Source organism: Aphis gossypii, unplaced genomic scaffold (genome assembly GCF_020184175.1).
Source record: "Aphis gossypii isolate Hap1 unplaced genomic scaffold, ASM2018417v2 Contig00434, whole genome shotgun sequence".
NCBI classification, from domain to species: Eukaryota; Metazoa; Arthropoda; class Insecta; order Hemiptera; family Aphididae; genus Aphis; species Aphis gossypii.
In genome coordinates this window covers 112,202-128,590 of record NW_026083104.1, presented here as the reverse complement: position 1 = coordinate 128,590, position 16,389 = coordinate 112,202, and the positions used below count along the sequence as shown (strand labels likewise).

At 26.3% G+C, this 16,389-nt stretch overlaps 1 protein-coding gene across 1 annotated transcript; it reads right to left on the bottom strand.

Moving 5' to 3' along the window:
• Positions 1 to 8,026: 8,026 nt before the first annotated feature.
• On the bottom strand, positions 8,027 to 16,000 carry LOC126554128 (metacaspase-2-like). Its single transcript, XM_050209229.1, has 15 exons — positions 15,900 to 16,000; positions 14,003 to 14,096; positions 12,203 to 12,370; positions 11,683 to 11,817; positions 11,410 to 11,466; positions 11,218 to 11,340; positions 10,984 to 11,067; positions 10,839 to 10,904; positions 10,673 to 10,768; positions 10,502 to 10,609; positions 10,336 to 10,428; positions 10,211 to 10,270; positions 8,984 to 9,228; positions 8,763 to 8,924; positions 8,027 to 8,095 (listed from the first exon to the last, which is right to left on the bottom strand). The coding sequence occupies exons 2-14, from the start codon at positions 14,073 to 14,075 to the stop codon at positions 8,784 to 8,786; spliced, it is 1,449 nt and encodes a 482-aa protein (XP_050065186.1). The 5' UTR covers positions 14,076 to 14,096; positions 15,900 to 16,000; the 3' UTR covers positions 8,027 to 8,095; positions 8,763 to 8,783.
• Between the last annotated feature and the right edge of the window lie 389 nt (positions 16,001 to 16,389).

Here is a 16,389-nt window from a genome sequence, read left to right as displayed (position 1 = left end):
AGTGTTATCGACAAGTCCTCATTAGTCTTACATTTAGATGCTACTGGATCTGTTGTAAGAAAATAAATGCAAGGGGAAAAGGGTATATTATTATGCCGGTGTTGTGAATATAGATGGTAAAATAATACCTTTATTGAATTTGTATCATCCGAACATCACATTGCAGCTATTAGCTGTTATTTGATGCGTTTCAAAACATTGTTTTGGACAAAAGTGGCCAATATTCAGGACGGTTGTTTTAGATTTTATCATGGCGTTGTTAAATGCAGTTTGTGAATCATGGAACAAATTGAGTTTAATTGATTATATTAATAATTGTTATAAATACTGCAAATCTGAAAAACCAAATCAACAATTTATTGTTTTACTTCTGTGTGGTTCACATTTTCACACACATGATATCTAGATGTGTTAAATCCATCACAAAGAGTAAAAAAATTCATGACTTTATTTTGGACTGTACTGCATTATTGATCATAAGTACAAATCTGAATTCAATAAGGACTACTATCCGATTAATGTTTAATATTCTCCTAAATCAGAAAAAAACTTTATGCTGTGCTCACAGTATGAATGCGTTAAGTGATCAGTGTTATTCGGTTAGAGCAAAAGAACCAACAATCAGTGATGGCGTTTCTGATGACGAAGCAATGTTTACCTATAGCAGCAGCAATTTTAAAGAGAAAAGTATGTTTTATCTTGATTTTGAAAAAATTTATAGAACTGTCTATGATACATGTAAGATAACCGACAATTGTGAGTTATTACCCAATAATGAATATTACTGTGAATTGTTTGCAAAAGATGTCTTGATTTGTATTTACCATTCACTTGTATGTGGACAAGATTGATGATGCCACAAGAACTTATGTCAAAATATTCTGTTAAAACTGTTACAAATGGTAATGTGGAAAAGCATTTTGATAACGTAAAAAATTCTTTGATGAGAGGTGAAACAAATATGAATCTTGGTCGTTTTGTTAGTAAAATTCAAATTTACACTGAAGCTGTGTGTAAAGAAATAAAAGATAAAATACCAAGGGTATTGTACAAGCGTAAAAAAACCAAATACAAATTCCATTTAGACATGTCTTTTTCATGATCATATTTGCATTGAGTTCACAGACTAATAAAAAATGTAAAGAGTATTCAGAATGGGATGATAGTAAAACTTTTTGCCCTGGTGACCCAGGGAATATCTTGGTTGAAGAACAATGGCAAAAACGATCAAAAAGAGTTCAAAGTCATTTTAGTCATATTAATATTCAACGGTTGAGTTATGATTGGCAGTATAAAAGTACTGAAAAAGTTGTTCAATGAGATAATGACCAAAATGGACAGGATAAAATATTAAACTTACCTCGATATTCCAACTATTTGTTCACTGATATTAAATATTACTCTCCAAGTTTAATTGAATAGTATGTAGTTGGTGTGTATTCGAGAGAAGGCTATAAGTGTGTGACTCTGTATGGTGAAGATTTTCGTACATTGCAAAACAACTCTTGGTTAAACGGAACTGTGATTGACGCACTGCTATTGACTTATGTGAATAATGAAATTGGTTATATTCCTGTGAAAATAAGCAATACAATTTGGTCAAGTACCAAAGTTGAAATAGCCAAATTTGATTGGACTAAATACGGTGTGTTATTTCTACCGATCAATCCTGAGGGTAATCATTGGACTTTATTTATTATGGACTTCATCTTGGGTTGTGTGTTTTACTTGGATCCTCTGCGTCGAGAATCAGGTGACTTGTACTTACCTCATTTAAAAAAAATGTTGTTTTCAATGTGTGATAATGAAAAAGCAACAGATTTGTTGCATAAATTGTTCTTAAAAAAATTGAGTATCCTTTACAGAATGATCGTAACAGTTGTGGAGTGTTTGTGTTATATTATTGTAGTACATACATCTCTAATGTTTACTCAGAGCTTTTCAAAGGAAATAATGTGAGTGATTTAAGAAATACATTGCAGCATCGATGTTAATGTACTCTGATAATATCAGTGAAAGATGCATTATGTGGGCACAAAATAGAAAAAATAAATTTTAATTGGATTAAGTGCAATAAATGTCAGCGAAGAGTTCATAATGTGTGTGTAGGTTACAAATTTATGACTAAAGAATTGAAAAATGAAAACTTCAGATGTATCTTATGCAAAGAGTATATAAATTAAGTACCGTATATAGAAAATAAAAACTAGGTAATATGAAATAACGATTAACAAACTAATACAATATTGTAAGTAATGAATGATTGGTTATATAAGTTAGGGATCACTTATAAATTACACATAGGTACAGTAAAATGGAATCTATTACCTAAAATAAAATTAGGTACCTAAGTAACTTAAGCCATACCTTAAAAGTGGGCATTACTAAGTAGTTGAAATGTTTAAATAAAAACAAATGCAAAAAATATTTCTGATAAAAAAAAAAAAAAATTAATTGTAATTAACTTAAATTAGTACCTTAAATTAAATTTATCAATTATTAATTATATCGAAAGTCACTTGAGTTAATTATCTTTTATAATTTTACAATTATTAATTAATATCTTTAGTCTTAACTTAAATCATCTTGAGTTATTTAATTCATGCTTTCCACATTGCAACTCTAATATATCTTAACCACACCATTGACTCAAAATAAGAAAAGAACGCTAAAGACATTTCTTCTTTTTAATATTAAAGTATAATTTAAAATTATTATGATCTTCTCTTGTCTTAAGTAAGTCTGTTAAATTGTTTCTTTCAAACCAGATAATCTATATTATTATTCATATGCAATTTAAATTATTAGTGTAACCCAATTGACGGTCCTCAGTCCGTATAAGGGCGTTTAAAGACACAATTAGTATTCAAAATTAGATGCTCTCTTGGTCTTAAGTAATGTATTGTTCTTTAATGTTTTCAACCTTAATATATTATCTATAGAATTGTAGATATACAATTAGCCCATGCTGAAGAGTAGCCAGAAGATGCTCCTTAAACTAGTTATAAATGTGAATTGGAAAGTGGCTACATGCCTACATATAACTAGTTCAGACTTCAGACATATAAAACTAAATCTAATACAAAAAAGTATTAAGTATTTTATTTTTAACGTTTTACATAAAATGATTTCTTTTAGCTAAATAAACCTAAATTTGAATATTATGATGATAATTAAATCATTTTGAAGGACAAGATAATATAATTTAATATTTATAGTATACACTGTGAAGTGTATTTTTGAAATACTGCATATTATTAATGTAATTATTATGTTTAAATATACACGGTGAGCATGCTCATGCTCACACTCAATTTTTCTTTAATAATGAATTTATTCAAATTCTGATTTTAGACATTTTTAAATTACTCAAATACCATATTTTAGAATTTTTGAATTTTTTTGTACTACCTACTTAAGGAGTTTACTGTGGTTATACAAATTCCTGGTTTCCATTCCAAATCAGGATCCCACTTTTCAACTGCAAATTATTTACTGAATAATTTTTTTGAAAATTTCATTTACCTAATTCAAAATTCAAATGAATAGTTTCTTAGTATTAAAAATACCTTAAGAGGGCCATAATAGTAAAAATGAAAAGTATACAATAGATACATTGAACTACCTACTAGTATATATCTGATATAGATTTATACTGCTATTAATTCAATGAAAGATAATCATAATATAAATACCACCGCCATGTATTACTTAATATGTTATAAATAAAACTAAGTAATATTTATGATAAAGTACCAAATATCATTGCAATTAAATATCTTTCTATTAAACTCAACTGTGTAATTGTATGTGTATTTCAAAGAGATTAATCGAAAGGTGACCTGAGAGTTTTTTATGCACTGGTGGGTAATAGGTGATATTTATTAATTATTATTAACTACAACAGGTAATTAAAAATATCAATTATTGGTTCTGCAAGGGGGTGTAAGGTGTAACATTAAACCACAAACAATTAATTAGATTGACCTTTCCTTTGGAAAATGTCAAGTTTGTCATACTACTATAGTACTATACAGGGTCTTTCAAATTTTGTGTGACAAAAGACAGATCTGTCCCGTAAGAACCAGTGTAATCCCACCATTTTGTCTTACAAATTTGGATGACCCTGTATATGCTTGAATACAAAACTCCTAGCTTTTAGTTTTAATTTTATGTATTAACTATGCATAATTAAACATTATAAATTTGAATAAATTAATCAATTAATGAGTATTAAGTAATAAAAAAGTTTTAAATATTTAAATTTGGCGGCAAGTAATTATGTATATATTTTATTATATTTTATGTTATATTTTATTCCAAGCCGAACAGATATGATATTTTTCTTCCATGATAGTGATATAAAGCGTTTTTGTTTCAAGTGATATAAACCGTTTTTTTTTACTGTCTGGTGCTAGGTTAGGCTAATATAGATAATAAACTTTATCTATACCTGTGATATTTTATGTTTTGTTTACATTCCGTATGTTGACATTGTTGGTTGATTACGGTTTTTAAAATTTTATTTCTATTATAAATTAACCATGTATTAATTGTAATCGTTTTAAATTAATATGATTCTACGTCGTGTTGATTCCTTGTGTAACAATTACATATTAACATCAAGACGAGCCATTTCTTAAAGATTTCATTATGTAAGTTTAATAAGTACCTATCACATTAAATTACTTAATATTTACTTATAATTATGTTTTTTGTTTATTGTTTAGATATTACTAATGGCTGAATTTTATCATCAAATATGCATATTATAGTGTAACCAAGCTCAGCTGATGTTATACTCAGTGTACTATAATACAAATTATTATTAGTTTCTCAACTGGTAGACTTTAGTACAGTGGTATTCCAAATAAATTTGACCTGATTACTATGGACTATTTACAATATTAATAATTCAAATTAAACCATTAAATAAAAGATTTTTTTTTATATTTTATAAAAATAACAGTGGATTAATACATTTCTTAAATTCTAAGTTCAATAGATACAGAATTGTGTAAGAATTTTGTATCACACAGCACATTGAGTAATGACAAATTGTTTATAAGATTCATAGTTCACAGTACATCAACGATATCAACTAATAAAAATGTTAGCACTGTTAAACCCAATGAAGGCAATTGAAAGATTCATATACTTTCAACCCTTAAATTGATTAAATATTTTGAATCTGTAAAAAATAACAAATTTAATGTAATAAATTAGTATAAACATATATAATAAGTGGCTTTTTAAGTATTTACTTTTTACCTTTATTGTATTATAATATATTCAATAAATTGTTAGTATTCGAGTTGTATCATAGTTAAATGTACAATGTAAAATATGAAGTATTATGAATAAATAATTTAAATAAACTCTGATTATTTATTTTTAGTCACTGTATATTATAATTATATACTTGGCACAAAATTACAAAATAAAATGTCCTAAACAATTTAAATTATGTATGGAAAATAACATCTATTATACAGGCTAAAGTCATCTAAATACTTAACACTGGTAGATAGGCTTTGCTGTATAACTGATATTATATAAGTTATTAAAATATGTTATGATTCTAGGCGAATACATAATGAATGTTGATAATCTTAAGACCGCACAATTAAAATTGTAGTTTGTATTTGGAGGATTGAATACAAACATACATAGTATAAGGTATTAAGGTCAGAAGTGTGGATAATAATATATAGTTCAATATTTATTTAAATAAAAATAAAATCTAGGTTTCTGCTTATGTTAAAAAATAACAATTATTATAAGGTTAGCACCCTCACACTTTTTATCCAGGCTTGGGACTGGCAACTCATACATAATATTATGTAAGTGAATAGTTGGCGATTTACACGTTCCTTTTTGAATCCAATAACAGTCAGATTGTATACTTACAGGTTAAGTTTACAATTTATTTTTAGCTGTGTTATGTTTTGTTTTTTTCCAATTGGTAATATTTTTTCATTCTTTTTAGAATGATAACATATACATCTTTGCTGTTGTTTGGGCATCTTTTTTCTGTAACTATTGTGTCATTGGCGCAAACCCAATTGGAAGTTCCTTGTCTCAGGTATGCAATGTAATGCCAGAACTCGTGTTTTCTCCCATATGTAATATTGCAGCTTGAGTTTTGTATTGTGCTCCAGCAATTTTCAAAATAGAGGTGGGTACGCCACTTAGTTTTAGATCTGTTATCTTTTTGGGAACAAATTGACCATTTACAAACGTTGGAATAGTTTTAGTTGAATTACTGTATACTCATTTGCCACTATTATCTGATGTTTATCTTCAGAACTTCCGATGTTATTACAATTATTGCATTTGTAATCATCTAATGTATTCCAAACATTTTGATTTGTTGAAAATAATGTTTGCAAAGTTTGTGATCTGTGCTGTGGAATCTAAAAATGTAGAATCAAACTTGTAGGTGCATTGTTGGCCGTTGTATGTTTACAAGTATTGCAACGAATAATATACAATTCTTGAAATCCAAATAAAGATTCAAATGTAGATCTACTACGGTCCATAAGTGCTTCTAAAAATTCTATACAATCTTGTTGCTGTTGCAGAGTATATAATATTGTCTCGTTGTCCAAATATTCTCTGATTGTTCGAGTATCACATGATCCACTATTACTTGTATATTCGTGTAGGCTATGTTGAAGTGTTGGTCCGAGTTGATTATTGCGAATTTCATTTACAAGAGATTGACAATTAAAAAGAACCTGTATGATAGAATTAGCATAACATGATACACCGTCAGTGTTAGTAAAGCCACAAAATGTACTACTTGATGTTATTTCAACTTTATTCTTAATACTTGATATTTTTATTGTTTTTGAATTTTTTAACACAGTTGCATTATCACTTATTGTTTCTAATAATGAATCTGACCTTATGTTGAAATTTTCTGGAACTTTGAGAGTATTACTATTGACTTGAATAAATTGAATATCATTAATTATGATATTATAATCAACTATTTTGGTTGATTTAGTTTTAGTTTCTGGAACCAAAATAGTGTCACTATCGACCTGTATGAACTCAATATCGTCCAAGTTATTATTATTCAGGACATTGGTTGATTTAATCGATTTTTTAGATTTTTCCACAGGAAATCCATCGATTGCAGGAACGTTTGGCTTAATAAAATTGTTTTTGACTTCTTCTTGTACAATTTTGTCATCAACAGTCTCAGAATATTTTTCTATTTCCTTGAAACCCACATAACATGTCAACATTGAATAAAAGTTTAATAAAGATACCTTTTTTAATATTGAACATTATTTAATGTTGATTTTAGATGAAATTAGAAGCATATAAGTCTTTACTGAATGCTCTATAAATGTGAAATGAAATCGAATCGTATATTCAAGAAGTGTTAAAACATAAATGCTGATTTAGCGTTAAAAATATAATGTTTATTAAATCTTTAATTAAACAATAATTAATATTTTTAATTATTGCATAAATCTTAATCTACACAAATCAAACCTTTATATAATCTTAAACAAACCCAATATATACTTTGGTACATTTAATAGGATGATGTGAATAATATAGGATATATATATATTATAGTACCCTCTAGAAATTGGTTTTACTTTAAATTTTAGAATATTCCCCAAATCCTTACATTTTTTTTCTTCATAAATATTGGTCTTATTCATTTCATAACAAAAAAAAAAAAAAGATTTGCAATATCTAATAAATTACCTGCAGTTTGAGTTACATCAAATTTGATATATTCCCAGACATCTTAAAACTAAGAGACGAGTGTGTATAAATAACAAATAAATAAACTCATTGGTATCTTCAAGTTTTTTTTTATTATTATTAGGTATGTAATTTGTATATTGTGTACTTTATGTTTTAATTATTAACTTTCAATTAAGCAATGAAAAAAAAAATACATTTTTGCGAACATTTCAAAAAATATAATAAAAAATTAATCCACAGTTGTAGTATTGGATATTTTTTTTTAATATTGAATGGAGCCTGAATAAGAGCATTTTTATATACTTTTCTGCGTCATCAATGGCGTTATCGTACTTGAACTTGTTCAATAGCTTTATAGAACCTAAGAACAAAATAGAATAAACAAGATATTATTTAATATTTTTTTTAATAATAATATATAAAAATAATAAGTATTGATTCATTTTTAATTAGGTATTTTCATTTATTTTATTTAAGGTCTTAAATACTAAAATATGTAATTATTTGAGCAACTAAAGCAACTACAGCAGGTACTAGCCTATAATGATACTAGACAATTTTCAATGGGCCACTTCAAAAAAAAAATCATTTTCAATAAGTTTATACAAAATAATTTTCTTATCAATATTTGTAATTACTTGTAAGAGAAGAAATAATTTGAAAAAATGTACACTAAAAGCAATGGTCAATATAAAGTAAAAAGGCTGAAGGTTATTATAAAGTAAGTCTAAAAATATAATATAAAATAAAATGTTGTGAACGTTTATTATAAATTCATTCACTTAATGTACTACAGGAAAATTATTATCTGATTACACATGAGGTTTAAAATAAAAATTGAATATTGGACTGGTGAAACTGTATATATGTATTCAAAGACATTATACTAAATAATTATACTAGATACATATTTAATGACTTTATGATGTAGAAATCATATCAAAATATTCAAGTTTAGTTCAGAAATTTAAAAGCTCAAATTAAATTATTTAAATATAATCAATAAATACAATTATAGTGTAACTTACCAAATATTAGTTTTGAAATTACTAGGCTAGAAAAACATTTTTTTTATTCCCTCGGCCATTAAATGAATATAATTTTAAAAGTTCATCAGAGAACAAAAGCTGCATTACTCTTTTTATATATATTTGTACTGTTTTTCCACCAAGTCTAATAAGTTTATTTGTCTATAACAAAAATATATTTAAAACACGACTATAAGAAGAATTGTATAAAAAAAACTCACCAATGATTTATGATATTTTTTATCTGACACCAATTGCTCCTCAATATCATTAAGAGTACTCATGTCTCCAATTGGGAAAAGACAATTTAGGTTGGTGTAGTCTATAATATCATCATCATTTATATTTGTATTTTCTGAACTTCTTGAAGTTTTTTCAATCAACAAATCCATTTTTTCATCCAAATTTCTGATACTGTGTTTTAAAATAATTAAACTATGTAAAACCATGTCTTTGAACCGATCATCTGAAATAATCACAATATTAATTATATTAATCATGGATTAAGTACAATTTATAACTAATGCATTATAAATACATTATTTATTGATTATGAACAGTGATTTGATTAAAATAAAATATTAAAAAAGTAAAAGGTGAATTAATTATATTATGTTCCTATATTAAAGGTAGTTAATAAAAGATCTAAACAAACAATAAAAGTTTAATGAAAATAATATGTAATGTAATAGGTTAGCAAGTATAAATATGATAAAATAACATGCATTTTTATTTACCCTTTCTTGACTACATTTTATGTATTTATTATGAGGATATCTCAAAAGTATTTAGTTTCCCAGTTAAGAATTAATTATTTTAATTATATAATATACAATGGTTATATAACCATAAATAATAATGTATAACTATTATCTTTTGATCCAGATATCAATAAAAACCCCATGGCTGTTAAAAACTGAGTTATATATATATTTATTATTTTTTGTACGCATAGTTATTTTCTTGTATATTATGCAGGTATAACAGTTTTATTACAAATGTATAAGAAGTTTTATTTTTAAACTTTTACTTTTTGATTTGTAAAATGATAATTATGAATTTCTAAAATCTTTATTTATCCAGTATTTACAGAATCTACGGTGGAAGTGTGAAACCTCAATAAGTTAACTTGACAATTACTTGAAAAAAAATTGTTACATAGAAATACTGTTACGAAGAATGATAATAAATTGCTACCTATATGGCTATATAGTATAATAGTGTTATGTTAACTAGAGATTCTATTGTATGTAAGGTTTAACAAATTATTTGATTAATTAAATTCATATATAACTTTCTGTATATTTATTAAAATATATATCATAGCTTAAAGCTTAAACATTTGAAATGCTCTCAAATAATAATGTGTCTTAGTTTTAAGACATAAAAACAAAATTGAAATAACAAGTATAATAAAAATATTTAAAAAACAATTAAATCATAATTACCTTTTTTTAAAATTGTGGAATTTGAATTAGTTGAAGACTTTCTATCTGCATTTTTTTTCACTGTTAATAGAATACTGATAAATATTAAAATCAAGATTATATATTTATAAATAATATTAACTAACCAGATGCTTTTGAAGTGTCATTAAAATTTGGAGTAATAGAATTTGAACCATTATGTACATCAGTATGCAAACTTATTTTTTCCAAACTTTTAACTGTTAAAACAAAATATGTTTATCTAGTTATTAAAATAACTACTAATTATTATTTATACTACAATTAACTAACCAGATAATATGTTTGTTGTAGAGTCATTAATTAAATCAGGAGACTTGGAATTTGGATGAAGATGTTCATAAAAATCAGAAAATAAACTTCTTTTTCCTGAACCTTTTACTGTTAACAAAATATAGAGCTGTTAAAATAGTTATTGATTAATTGTTAACACAATTTACTAACCAGATGATACTTTTGGAGAGTTATTATTGACGCCAGCAGAGTTAAAATTCAAATAATTATTTTTATCAGTATCAGAAAATAAACATCTTTTTACTCCTTAAAAATTGAATTTAAATATTATATGATGAAATAGTAAAAATACATTAATGATATACAATATACATACTATTTGATGGAGAGGATCTTGGCAAATTTATATCAGATAAACTTTGGTTATATGGAGATTTTTTTTCTATAATGAAACAAAATAGGTATTTAAATTATTTCTAAATAAAAAACATCACAACTAATTCATAAAAAACTAAAATTACCAGAAAATAATGTTGTTTCATCTGCTGAGAGTTTCAAATCAGAAATTGTTTTTGTATTGCCCATGTGAATAGTTTCTTCTTTTTCTAAATAAAAATTAGACAAAGGAATCTTTACTGATTTAAGAAATAACAGTTTTAAAAATCTAACTAATTAGTCCTAAGGTACCTAGGTATAGTCAAAAATAAATATTTTATCAAGTAGGTACCTAGGTGTATTTCATATTAAATTTTCACCTGTTATATCAGTAATAGAGGTCTTTAATGGAGACCATCCATTAGGTCGACGTTCAATTCCAACAGTTTGACTTATTGTTTTGTTTTGGATTTGGTTTTTCTTTTTATGTTGGGGTTCCGAGTCTAACAAATAAATTTGTATTTATCATAATTATTCATACAAATATTTATAAAAACAAATAAATCATTTACCTGAATGATAACATGGAATGGCATTTTTGTTCATGTGTGTATCAGATTTTTCACCGTCTAAACAAAATAGATATTTGATAAACTATCATAAAGAAATAAATTAATATCAATAATAAAAAAAAAATGAAATACATAAATAAAACATTGTATTATAAAGATATCAGTATATAAACTAATTCAATAAAATTTTTAAAATATTTATATCTGAAAAATTATACTGTAATCTATATGTTATATAAATATGAGTATAAATATTATATCATTAAAACATACCAGATTCCGAGCTTGAATAAGTTTTATATTTTCTTATGATGGTTCTTTTCTTTTTTAATTTATCATCTTCCATTGAAGAAAGGTCAGATTTGCATTTAGCAATATTACATTTTTTTTGGGCTTTTTGAAAATTGTCTAAAAATATTTAAAATCAAAAATATATAGGTAATACATCACACAAAAGTACCTAGGTATATAATATATTATATAGTTTATCTCTGGTTGTGAATAAGCCCTCCTAAATATCTACCAAAATATTAAATATACAATGTAGGTACCTATCATTTATTTTTACTGTACTGCACTCAGATCATATACACAATACTATAAATACAAATTTTAATTACCCAATGAAAAGGTTATTTTATTATATAATTTGAAATATACCGATAGAGATGATATTATAATATACATCTAAAAACTTAAAATACCTAGGTATATTCATATATTATGTAGGTATAGGTAGAACTAACTATTTTATTATAGGTACAAAATATAAATATTTTAGAATAATGCTTACCGATATTACTAGCCAAACATCGTGCTTCATAATAAGAAAAATCGTGCTTATTTGGACGTGTTTTTAAAATAACAGCTTTTTTTATATCTTTGATATTGGATGTTTTCGGCCAAGCACAACTTCCCTCTTTCCGATACCATAACTCAGGAACGACTTCAACAGTATCGTCTGCGGTAAAATGTACCACACACCACACCATTTTATAATTATAGATGTAACTGATGTAAGGTACAACAGCGGGTAGATACTAAAAAAAAAGTACCTAGTACCAAATACTATAGATTCTATAGTTATTTGCTAGTACATATAAATGACGCACAACGTAAACGTAGACAAGAGACAGCAGACTAGTGCAATGAGACACTCAGACAGTGAGTACAGAAAAAACGGTTGTGGTCGTTGACGAAGTGAATATCAAGAACTATTATAAATACGAAAATACTTATTATGTTATCGGCTTATCGCTATTTAACAATAAGTCGCTACAATCTTCCGTCCATCTCGGGGAAAACCGACAAATTTTAAGCGGGTCGCCAGATATTATATACTATAGTCTATAGGTATATTATATTGTGATTATATAATAGATATATAAATATGTCCGATCATAATAATAGTAATAATACCACTGAATACCCGTCACGCGATAGCGATCGTTGACGACCAAATTTAAAAAAGATTCCCTTTTCGGCCAAAACAAACATTTATTTTATAATATATGTAAAAAAATAAAATAATTGCTGGTACTTATATAACATTTTACAAGTTGCATAAAATGTTGTAAAATGATATACAGAAAGTTTTTAAAATATATAAGAATATTAATATAATAACATTATTTTTATGTTAATATTTAACAATATGTATAGTATAATAAATTATGCACAATATTAATTTAGAGATGATGTGAGATAATTTTAAATCAGATTAGCTAATGAATTTCTAAGATGTTTTACTATATCGTACTATTTGTATTTGGACTAGTTGTAGAGCAAAATATTTTAAAAATAGTGGCCCGTGATCTAAATATTTTTCAATTTTCAATAGCTATTAGCTAATCTGAATCACGGGGACGTTTCGACTCCGTCAAAAAAACAGTCCACGGATGTTTGTCCCCGGCAATTATTAAGACAGTGCGTTTCGTCTCGGAAAATAATATGTCTGGTTAGTTTTAAGGAAAAGAATTTACAATTATATTGTACACGGCTTAAATACAATGAGACATAAGTGATGGCGATAATAATATTTTATACTTTTAAAAAAAAGTTAATCAGTTGACCTACTAATAAAAGTATAGCTACCTAACTTAACTTAGTATTATAGTAGGTATTTAATTTTAATTTGTTCATTTTTACGAAATTTTGTGTTAATTTAATATAATGTTGTATGTTGTTTATGTATTTGTATATTTTGTAGAAGATATTGTCATTTAAATATTAAATTGTTCATTAAAAAATAATGTATTTGCATGAATTATTAAAATATGACGGGGAACTGTCCGAGACGAAACGTTCCATCTTTTTTTTTTTTTGCCGGTGTTGAAATGGCGGGGGCGTATCGTCCATTTTCCAGCTATTATACCTATAAGCTATTTAAAAACAACACGATAATAATATAATATGATTGTAGCGACAGTATCAGTGTATCAATGCTCATTGTTTTGCCAATTGTGTAGAGCACGACATCCATACTTATAACTTCTAAAATTCTAAATTCTAAATACCTATTAACTTCATTAAGTATTCACCTAAGTTATATTTGTCATTTATAATTTATATTAAAAAAAAATGAGTAACTCACAAATACGAAGTTCATCTACGAAACGAAGGCGTATTCTTGATGAACTAGCAGAGATTAGTGCCGTTAATTCCATACAACATGATGAATCCGAAAACTTAGAACCACCACATGAAATTCAAAATATTAATGATATCTCAGTTCCAGAATCAGATACATTACATGAAGGTACTATGATATTTTAATAAAAAATTGATAATACTCAATTGCATGCCATGTCTAAAGGCGTGTTCACGGAGCTGACATATTTTTGAAATTTTTAAAAACAAGTTTAAATGAATAAATGTATTATAATATTATGTTGCTAATATTGCTATATTATATATTATAATCAGCAGGGTTGGGATTTTATAGCATTAAATTTGCATATTTCTTATAAGATGCTTAAAAAATAGCAGAGTAAGCTAAAAATGTGTTTGATGATACAGAGAACTCAAATTAAAAATTTTATTTTGCTTTTTTTGCATATTTTGTGATTTTTCAATTTTTAGTGCTTTTTGGACTTTTTTGCTTTTTACCTTTAATTGACTTTGTAATGATACATTTTAGTAACTCCCGTATGGTCCCATCTTCACGTTCACATTAAATTGGAAATTTAAAAAACAAAAAAAAACATAATCAGAATTGTTTTTTTTCTTTCTAACTTAGATAATATAATATATTACCTACATATCTGTTATATAATTATTAATTATATTGTAGATACCGTATATGAACAAATTTAGTTTTATTTACATTATTACAGTTATAAATTTATAAGTATTAATAGTGTATGTATAACCGATGTATTTTAAGAAATTTAAGTCAAGTAAAATTTAATAAAATTTATAAATTATATAGTATCTAACTTATAAAATTCATTATTTTTTATTTATTTTGTTTCATGTAAAATTAAAGAAGTATTGAGTGCTTCTACATCACAATATAATAGTAATATTAAAATTACTTATTCAGATTATGAGCTTGATGTAAATAGTACAACTACGACCAATTCAGAATGTTCAGATGAAGACATTTTTACTAATGATATAGATAATTCACCTCATACTAAATTGGCGCAGTGGGCAATAGAACATAACATTACACAAACTGCGACTTCTGCTTTATTAAAAATTATACATTCTTGTTACGATCATACAATTCCTACTGATGGTCGAACATTACTAAAAACTAATATTTCAAATTCAACTGCTATTTCATTAAAAGATATATCACCAGGTAAATACTATCATTTCGGTATAACTAACGGGATTAAAAATCATTACGTAGATGACGATCAAAGTGAGTTAAAATTAGTTATAGGCATAGACGGGTTACCTTTAACGAAGAGCTCTAAAAGTACATTTTGGCCGATATTATGTTATATTAGACCACATCATAATGTTGTATTTCCTATTGGGATTTATTGGGGAAATGAAAAGCCGGGTGATAGTAACGATTTTTTAAATGATTTTTATGATGAAATTGTAGAATTGATAAATACCGGAATTGAGATAAAAAAACAATCGGGAGTATTAATTAAAAAAAAAGTTACACTTGATGAATTCTGCTGTGACGTGCCGGCCAAATCGTTTATTTTGAAAACAAAGGGGCACAGTGGATTTTTTTCATGTTCCCGATGTTTTACAGAAGGTGAATTTTTAAATAGACGTGTGTGTTTTCCAGAAATGAATTGTCGTAATAGGACACACAATAGTTTTATAAACAAAGAACAAGAAGAATATCACATGGGTACTACTTTGTCTATACTCACTAATATTCCCGGTATAAACATTGTAAACGATTTTTCCCTCGATTATATGCACTTGGTGTGTTTAGGTGTTGTTAAAAAAATGATCAATTTATGGCTTAAAGGACCATTAAATAATAGGTTAAATAGCGCCAAAAGTAAAATACTCACTGATTACTTAGTGTCACTTAAAGATTGCGTAACTAGTGACTTTCAACGAAAACCACGAGGTATTGATTATGTTTGTAGGTGGAAGGCAACCGAGTTCCGAACTTTTTTGCTATATTTGGGTCCTGTAGTACTAAAAAATATAATTAATGAAAAATGTTATTTACATTTTTTGTGTTTACATGCTAGTATGTCCATCCTTCTTAGACCTAACTGCAAATCTCGTCTTATAGATTTCAGTAAACAGCTTTTGGATTTTTTCGTTAAAGATTTTGCAACTATTTATGGAAACGAATGGATCTCTCATAACGTTCACGCATTACAACATATTAGTGATGACTATATTCGTTTCGGCCCTTTAGATAATTGTAGCGCATTCCCTTTCGAGAACCATATGAAAGTTCTCAAAAAATATGTAAGGAAAAGCCACCAACCGTTACAACAAGCAGTTAAACGGTACAATGAATCCACAACTTATAGATTAAAACCTGAT